The 10010-nt window shown below is 43.5% G+C and overlaps 1 protein-coding gene across 1 annotated transcript; it reads left to right on the forward strand.

The window, feature by feature from the left end:
• Positions 1–7298: 7298 nt before the first annotated feature.
• On the forward strand, positions 7299–8192 carry LOC149819774 (uncharacterized). The gene has a single exon (XM_089983484.1). The coding sequence runs from the start codon at positions 7299–7301 to the stop codon at positions 8091–8093; it is 795 nt and encodes a 264-aa protein (XP_089839610.1). The 3' UTR covers positions 8094–8192.
• Positions 8193–10010: the final 1818 nt, after the last annotated feature.

The raw sequence follows: 10010 nt of genomic DNA on the forward strand, positions 1-10010 counted from the left end.
CAATCATTTCAAGTAATGTTAAAAAAAATGATAAGTTTATAAATTTTAAATAATGTCATAATCTAAATATAAAATGAATATCTGGATGCCAACCAATCATTTCAAGTTTGAAATAAAAAGACATCAATGATATTGGGTATGTACCGGGTCGGTTCACATACAAAACGGGTTTGGTTACATAATTGGTTTGAGTTCGAGTCAGTTTGGGTTCGGGTCTGCTCAAGAGTGAGTTCGATTACATAATTGATTCAGTTCAGTTTTACATTATGGGGAACCGTTTGGGTCGGGTATAAAAACGGGTCAAGTCCCAACATGTTCTGGTCTTCAATTACAATACTCAAGACCTGTCCCATTTTCATTATTTGTATATATTTTACACCTGACCCAAACCCATGAATCCACTAAAATCAGGTTGTGTCAGGTATAATCGGTTCGAGATGTCGGGTCAAGTAGGATATACCTGACCTAGTTACACCCCTAAATATAGTGTGCAGAGGCCTGTACCAACCCATCAAGATGGTGAAGCATAGTCACAAATATCACATTTTTTAATCTCTCCATTTGATATAATGTTGAGAAAAACATGATATTTTCATGTTTTTACTGTGATATCATCACGTTAGTGATATTTATATATGTATTTTTTAATTTCAATTTTTATATGATTTATTATATATTATTAAAATTTAAATATACTGATATTTCTCCAAGTTTTTTTCAAGAAAAGCAAATATTTTTAGTTGATCCTGAGATTTTTCTCTGCTGAGAAAATCACCATAACGAGATTTTGTGATTATGGGAGGGTTGTAAGTGTATATATTGTACCCAAACCCGCTTCAAGCAATGTCCTTTTCTATCTAAATTCTGGTGTGCTTTAGAATAGTCTTTTAAGCTAATCAATTTTCAAGTATTGATAGTAGAGTTTGTTAATAATAATCATGTTGAGAGATGATATATCTATATATACAGGGAAAACTGAAATACGTTTATCAGCAACATATGTTTGCTGATATGAATCGAGATTTTCATAGACTTTTTTGAAAATTTAATGTTGCAGATGCATTCGGCGTGGTCCCAGCATATTCAGGTCAAGAAATGCGATATTTTATGCTTAAATATTTACAAAAATTTAGAACCATTGATTTCAAGCCTTAAAAAAAAATTTATACATCATAATTGAATGATCCAAGAGTCTGGTTCTATAAAACTAAGCATCTAAATCACATCTGTAAGATTAAATTTTAGAAAAAAAAAACTACACAGATTTTGGTTTATACCAATAAACATATTTGGCTGGTAAACATATTTCAGTTACTCTATATATAATTAATCATGGTAAAAGATAGAGAATGGACTGCATGGGGGAGAGTCCAGGGCAAGGACACTAAATTAATCATTGAAATAAACATGGCAGATATTGCAAACTGTGTGAGGCAGGTTTTGAAAGGTAGACATGGGCATGTTAAGAAAAAATCAGGATCTTTTTTTTGTTAATGTACAGCTTCAGTAGAGTTAGAATCCAAAAAGGAGAGAAATATACCAATTTTTTGCCAGATCCCTAGCTAATTGTCAATACTAATTGTATGTAAATCTTTTGTTATGAAATAAAACTGGAAGCGGTCTGACAAAACCCATTATAAAAAAGAAAAGGAATCTCTCTCTCTCTCTCTCTCTCTCTCTCTCTCTCTATATATATATATATATATATATATATATATATATATATATATATATATATATATATATATAGAGAGAGAGAGAGAGAGAGAGAGACTAAGAATATCAACATTACGACAAGTTCAACGGAGGTTGAAACCGGCAAACAAAACAAACAGGACTCAGAACGACAAAGAACACATAAGTCAAAAAAAGTACACAAAATACAAAACAAAAATAGAGGCAATCAGTCTGGATCCGGGGGAGGCCTTAACGGCAAGTGACGCTAAAGATCAGGAAGACAGATGCGTAACGAGGCGTATACATCTGACAGAATATAATTTACTAACTTATTGAACTGAACCGGGTTTTGCCTGAAAATAGCATTGCTGCGTAACATCCAAACAACCCACCAGGAAGAAAGCAACCAAGTTCTCCAAATGATCTGTCAACTTTTACATCTACGAACTGGCTTGGAGCCCCAAAAGAGGTCTACAACGAAACTCTTGAAGCACGCAAACAACCAGCTTATTCCAGGTAACCTTAAAGATATTTTGAAACACCTGGCATTTCCAGAATATGTGCAGCGCAGATTCCTCAGACACCTCGTAGAGAACATATTTACTCACAATACAAAAACCTATAGACTTGAGGAAGCTATCCGTCTGCGCCCGATCTTGCAAAATAAGCTAAGCAAGAAAGCGCGCTCTCGGAGGAGGACCTTTGCCCCAGATAATACTCGCAGGGAATCGATTCACACCTGCTGGAAGGAGAGAAAGGTAGGTAGCTCTGTTGCGGAAGGAGCCATTTGGCATGATCGCTCTGGCTCTGAGCAACGTCGTCGCCCTCATCATCACACACAGCAGACCAAGCTTGAATCCACGATCTACGCAGGTGCAAAATGGGAGACCTAATAGCGCGATGACCCCCAAACAAAAACTCCACTGATCCGTATTTAGCCAGAAGGAAGTTTGCATAAGGGGACCCCGGTTGGTGCTCAAGCCAGCTTTGTTTAACAACCAGAACAATACTTCTTAACCTGGAGTCCGAAATCCCCAACCCCCCTCTATTCTGCGGCAACCTTATATTATCCTAACCCACAAGGTGACGCTTTTTATTGTTACCTTGCCTAGACCATAGAAACCTTTTAGAGAGTGACGTTCCAAGCAACCGATGGAATACGTGAGAGCTGAAGTGGCAGACCAAGGTAGGAGAAAAACTTGTTCGAAGTGGCACACTAAAACATTTTCTGACCGATGTCCTGCATATCCGGAGGAACATTGATCATGGAAATGCAGCACTTATCATTGTTCAGCGAGAGACCCGACATCGATAGGAAAAAGAGGATGATGAGCTTGACTCTTAACATTTGTTGAATGGAGCCAATGCCAAAAATAATCATGTCATCGGCGTAAGTAAGAATATTGCTCGAGAACTCCTGAATTATGAGTGGTTTAATAAAACCACACCCCACAACCCTATTGAACAAGACCACAATGCCTTCGAAAACGACGTTAAAAAACAGAGGGGACAAGGGGCATCCATGTTGAATACCACGCCCAAGCTTGAATTGCTTACCACAGACCCCGTTAATCTGAATTTGGGATTGTGCATTAGTAACCAACTCACACACCCAACTAGAGAAGCGTCGACCAAATCCAAAGTTCTCCAACATGTGAAAGAGGAAAGGTCAGTGCACCGAGTCATAAGCTTTATGAAAGTCAAGCTTAAGAGTAAAGAATGGTCTTCCGCTGGACTTGAGAGAGTGAACAACCTCTGTGGCCAGAATAAACGAATGTTGCAGCCATCTATGGGGAATGAAGGTAAATTGAGCATATGAAAAAATCTAATTAGCAACAAAGCGCATCCTGGTAGCCAATACCTTGGCGATGATCTGGTAGATTCCTCCTAAGATAGAGATGGGTCGGTATCATGCTATGTCGACCGACGTAGCATCTTTAGGAATAAGAGATACAATGGCCATATGATGGATAGACGGTAACCGACCGTTGCGGTGGAACTCAGCGAACATACTAAGAATATCACCCTTAACGCACGTCCAAAAGGTGCGATAGAAGTCCACAGGATAACCATCAACACCAGGGGCTTTCCAACCGGACAAAGTTGTTACTGCCGCAAAGATTTTCTCTTCAAAAAAGGATACCTGCAAAGACTTGGATAACGCTTGGTCAATGCAACGAACAAAGTTTGTACCCATCGACCCACCAGCTGAAGGATTTCCAACATAAAACTTGATAAAGAAATTGGTCACCGTTGGGAGAACTTGATCCTCAGAATGGTAGACACCTTCAATGCAGATGGAAGGAATGGCCTGCCTCCGATGCCTATGAAAGGCAACGGAATGAAAAAAATGAGTATTTTCGTCACCCGCTTTAAGCCAAATAGCACAAGACCGCTGCCTCCAGCGAATCTCCTCTTTCAGGCGCCACGATCGTAATAGTAGAGTCAGTTCTATGGATCTAGCATTCAGGTTGGCAATATCAGAGTTTGCCAAGGAGATTGAATCTGAGAGAGACTGATGAATCAACGACAGCTCGGGCTCTCAATCCCTCAAATGCTGAAATTTGCTGATATGCCTCGAGATAAGCCACAATTTAATTGCTCGAGACAAGCGGCATCACTTAGCCATGCAACGAGTAGTCGCCCTAGTTGCGGTGCACGAGCCCTACCAAGATAGATGAACTACAGACTCAAAGTCTGACTCCCTGATCCACCATTGCTCAAATAGGAAATTGATGTGGCGAGAAAATCTATGACCCTATCGGATAACCAACTGACTATGGTCAGAGACAGATGGAAAGAGAAGACAACACGATAGGTCATTTAGCGAGGTCAACAGATCCGGGGAGAGGAGCACACAGTCAAGCAGGCGGTAGCACGAGTGAGAGTGACGATTGGACCAAGAGAAAGCTTCGCCACAATGCGGAACAAAATACAGTTGGTTCGATTGAATGAAATTTTGGAACCCAATCATAGAAGCCGAGCAGGAGATATGATTACTTGAGTCGGAGGAGGACAACAGGCAGTTGAAATCGCCCATGATGAGGTGTTGGCCCCCGAACGACTGAAGGATCCTATTCAAGTCCACCCAAAATTCCTCCCGGTGGCTCTGGCGGTGCGGACCGTACACCATGGTGGCCACTGTCGGCACCGACTTAGCCGGAAGAGGAATGGTGATGGATAGGGAAAACTCGCCTTTATCAAGCTGATAAACTCCGAGCGACGGCCTCCCAAGAATAAGGATATCGCCCGCAAAGAGCAACAATGGCTTGAAGAAAGAAACGGTGCCATGCCAGATCTCAGAAACTATCAAGCAAGGAACCTCTACCATCTTGGTCTCACAAATAGCGATAAGGTTCGGGTTTTCCTGTCAGATCCAACTAGCAAGGAACAGGGGGTTTTGAGGGCAGTTCAAGCCCCTGATATTCCAGCATAGAATCTTCGTGTCAGGAAATCAGGAAAGCGCCACAGAGAGCGGATCAGCACAGAATGCCTTGGAGATACCCCAAACTGAGATGTGGAGAACTTCAAAGACCGTCGCCGACCCCTGAGAGAGGCACCATCCAGCCCCGACGGAGAAATCCCCCCGGCCGCAGACGAGGAAGGTGAGGGGACAGAAGGGGGACCAAGGCATCAACGTCCACCAAAGGCAAATCCTCGATGATATCAGCGAACAACTCCCTCATCAGGATAGAGATGCTGCGAATATGCGAGAGATGGAGACGCCGAGCTACTATATCCATTGAACAACCCAAGTAGTAAGATAGATGGCTGCATTGGAAATATGGATCGACCACTGAAGACGATGGCTGAATGGGAGAGACATCTTGTCCAACGAAACCCGACTCCACGAAGGGATGCAGCATGGTAGATGATGAGCGGGGCCCGACAACCACAAAGAGAGGGGATGGAGGGATGAAACTGCATGAAATCCGACATAACGGAGAGGTGCAGTAACGATCACCGATAGCCGACACCATGAACGAGAGACCCTCTTCGAGCAAGCAGCGTATACGAGGCGATGCCAAATCACCAAACAGATACTAAACTTGTCAAGAACTAAGCCGATGGCCGAAGCAAGCACACCCGACCTGAGCAAACCTTAAGAATAGGAGAGACACAAAAGCCCAGAGCCCTATGAGTCATCGAGACACCAAAGCCTATAGCCCTCGGCACCACCGAGGTAGAGACCACCAAGACTAACGGCAAGGACGCAGCGCACCGATCAAACAACCTCCGAGCCCCCCAATACCAGTGGGGGGGAGGGAGATCGAGGCATAGCAGACCCGATAACACCGGCAGCCCCATCGCAATCGAGCCCGACGCCTAAAAAAAGGTCATCGAGATGGGGGAGAACAAAAGCAAAAGAGATGTGGACACCACCCCCCATACGAGCCCCATCATCCCAAGCGACTCGAGATGCCCCCCAAAGACGACAATCAATACCCGTTACCACGCTCATCAAATGATAGACGGCGGTAAAGGAAAGCAGCATGGGACCTGACAGGGGTAGAAGAATGATGCATGCATGCACTAAGATAGGCCAAATATGAAGCTGCGACAGATAAGCCGACGCACGATAATGAGCACCACCATGGAAAACGGGACCGACAGGTGATATAGCCTTGAAAGACGAGCGGATCGCGGCCCATGACCCCTTGGTGATATAGCCTAGAGAGAGAGAGAGAGAGAGAGAGAGAGAGAGAGAGAGAGAGAGTCCCTGGGTTTCAGGGCCAATCAGAATCAGTGGGACCCATGGATTGCTAATGGCACAACAGATATCCAACGAGATCCGAATTTGATTGGTCAGATTTGCTAGAGAAAAGTGATCGGACTAATAATCAAATTTGGAAACAAATAGGAAAGACGGATTATCCTACCCGATTACATATAAAAGATACCCAATTAGCTAATTGGATTCAGATTTAGCATTACATTTTCCCCACCCTACTCCAAATCCATATCTAATTAGGCAACATCCATTAGGGGTCAGACTCGACAATGCTTAGATCCGACGCGAGTCCGACCCCTTGGTGATATAGCCTAGAGAGAGAGAGAGAGAGAGAGAGAGAGAGAGAGTCCCTGGGTTTCAGGGCCAATCAGAATCAGTGGGACCCATGGATTGCTAATGGCACAACAGATATCCAACGAGATCCGAATTTGATTGGTCAGATTTGCTAGAGAAAAAGTGATCGGACTAATAATCAAATTTGGAAACAAATAGGAAAGACGGATTATCCTACCCGATTACATATAAAAGATACCCAATTAGCTAATTGGATTCAGATTTAGCATTACATTTTCCCCACCCTACTCCAAATCCATATCTAATTAGGCAACATCCATTAGGGGTCAGACTCGACAATGCTTAGATCCGACGCGAGTCCGACCCGCTTCGATCCAAGAACTGTTATATGTTGCCGATACCAGAGCAGCGTGTCCTTTTCTTTCCAAAAAAAAAGGAAAGTGGTAAGATTTCTGACCGTTGGAACCAATTCTCAAAATTCTCAATGTGAGCCATTCAAAAAATATGACCGTTAGAGCCTCACACCGTCTTCATTCCCCCTCCCCCCTACCGCTCTCCACCAACAGTCCACCACTGTACCAACCCCCACACCGCCATGGTTTCTAAGCTCAATAAACCCTCCCCCAAGTTCGCCGGAGACCGCCGTACCCCTCGCCGGAAGTCCACCACCCCAGTCAAAGCGATCCCCGGCCCGGCCCTTCTCTTCTCCTCCATACAGACGTGCAAGCGCCGCCTTCTCCGCCTCTTCAACGAGATCCTGAGCCACAATGGCGGCCGGAAAGCCGGCTACAAGCGGCTCAAAAGCCGGTTCCCGCCTCCGGCCGCCGTCGTTCTTCCGCCCGCGGCCGACAGGAAGACTGTGGTCCTCGACCTCGACGAGACGCTGGTGCACTCCACCTCCGACCCGCCGCCAAAGAGGTACGACTTCGTCGTCCGGCCGGTGATCGACGGCGCGCCGCTCACGTTCTACGTCGTCAAGCGGCCGGGCGTCGACGAGTTGCTGGAAGAGATCGGCAGGGAGTACGAGATCGTTATCTTCACGGCGGGGCTGATGGAGTACGCCAGCCTGGTGCTGGATCGGCTGGACTCCGGCCGGAGGCTGATCTCCCACAGGCTGTACAGGGACTCATGTAAGGAGGTCGAGGGGAGGCTGGTGAAGGACCTCTCCGGGCTGGGCCGGGATCTGCGGAGCATGGTGATCGTCGATGACAACCCGAATTCTTACGCGTTTCAGCCGGAAAATGCGATTCCGGTGAGCCCATTCGTAGACGACCTCGGAGACGGCGAGCTCCGGCGACTCGCCAAGTTCTTCGAGATCGCCGGGCGCTTCGACGACATGAGGGACGCCGTGTCGTATTATCTCTCGGGGTCGGATTGCAGAGAGTCCTGAAAATTGCAAGCCTGCGTTTGTTCTTGGTGTAATTTTTGTGGAACATTTGATTCGTCATCTTGTAGAAATAAAAAGCGTTGTTTGATTGGTTCTGATTAACTGGATTGGATCCTGTATATGACGAGTGATGGGTCCCATCCTAAACATATTTGGTGCTAAACTGCGTGTTAAATGGGGTTTTCAGCTTCTTCTGTGCTTTTTATGCTATTCTAACCCTATAAATGTGTTGGGCATGGTCGATTTACTAATAATCCGCACCCGAATCATGTTTTTTTCTATGAAAAAAACAATATTGGGAGCCTCAAAAATTTACAAAGATTTTGGACCATTGATTTTTCAAACTTTATAAAAACTCACCTATCTGTTGGAATCAAACGCTTCAAGAGCTGATCCCTATAAAATCAAGTACAAATATCACATCTGTACGGTCAAAATTTAAAAAAAAAAAAAAAAAAAAACCCAGAAAACTTATTTAACATAGGGTTTATAACACCAAATGGGTAGGTATTGACAGTATTTGAACATATTGAACGTCCAATGCGCTTGATGGATGGGCAGCATCGAAAATGAGTTTTCCACCAAATGAGCAATAGCGATGACAAAAGTCACAGCTAAAGGTCAATAGCAGCGACAAAAATTGCTGCTAAAAGTCAATAGTGGTGACAAAAGTCACCACTATTGCTTGTTTGGGGAAAAACTCGTGTTTGATGTCAAAAAAAAATTATGATGTCGTTCATCAAATATGCGATGGAGGACTTCAAGTAGCTGTCAAGTGCCTAATGTTTAAACACCTACCACTTTTCATGTATATATATACACTAAATGATTAGTCTGGATTGCTCCATCTCAGTGCCACTTGTGTCAAGCAGGATGTCCAAACCACTAGACGTGTTTCCTATCTGGACTCATTTTTGAGTTCTCAGTCATCAGCCCTTATGTCATCCCCCATCTTCGAACCCCTCTTAAATCTTTTGATGCAAGTTATTTTGATCAAATCTAACAGATGGATTCAGCATCATCGATCTAACATGAAACCACCATTGGAATGTACTTTTTTTGGCAGAAAAAACTTGATTTTTTAATACACGTAAATTTTGTCTCATCAACGGCTGATTTTTTAATTACCAAAAAAGTCCTGCACACAAATTGAACTTCAGAGATTTGAATGTCATCTTCATAAAATGAATGCTGTGCATCACATGTACATGTATGGAGTCCAACTTGGATCAACGAAAACTCAAAGACGGGTACGAAGATAGGGATGACATAAGGGCTGAGTGGAACCGTTTTGGGCATTTTTGAGTTAGTTTTGGGTCTCATTGGAGGAGTGTCTGAGTTGCTGAACCAAGTATGATGGAGGTGCGGTTAGGTGACCGGACCGAGCCACAGAATCGCTTGTTTAAACCCAAACACTGAAAATTGCTCCAAGTGCAGAGATTTTCTGTGTTTTTGTGAGGCCCGATCTGAGTATGATGATATAAGTGCTTGGATTAGCCACAAATCTCGTTATTGGGGAAATATGGGAAGGAAAAATCTTCTAATAATTTGAAGAAAAAAAAATCGTGGGAGAATATAGGTATATATAGGTGTATAAAATATATAAACTATACATAAAAATGAAGACGCAAATACAAACAATACAAGGCAAAAGTATTTTTATTGTGTTAATGTCGGGTTAAAAACACCGTTTTGAAAATAAGCGTCATTTCAAAAATGTCATGTTCGTCGGTATGATATGGTGCCCTTAAACATTGCTATAAAATCATGTATTTAAAACATGGAAATGCTTGTAAATATGGGTATGGGTGCACTCACGTAACCAAAATTAAGCTTGAAAAAATTGCATTATAGTGCAGAATACAAATTTTTATTTTGAATTTATAACCCGACAAAACCACTCCCGGCACAAAGGCCTGG

This window comes from Nuphar pumila, chromosome 12 (genome assembly GCF_984573655.1).
Source record: "Nuphar pumila chromosome 12, dmNupPumi1.hap1.1, whole genome shotgun sequence".
NCBI lineage: Eukaryota > Viridiplantae > Streptophyta > Magnoliopsida > Nymphaeales > Nymphaeaceae > Nuphar > Nuphar pumila.

Coding starts and splice junctions, on each gene's coding strand:
- LOC149819774 (XM_089983484.1), top strand. CDS start 7,299: ATGGTTTCTAAGCTCAATAAACCCTCCCCCAAGTTCGCCGGAGACCGC.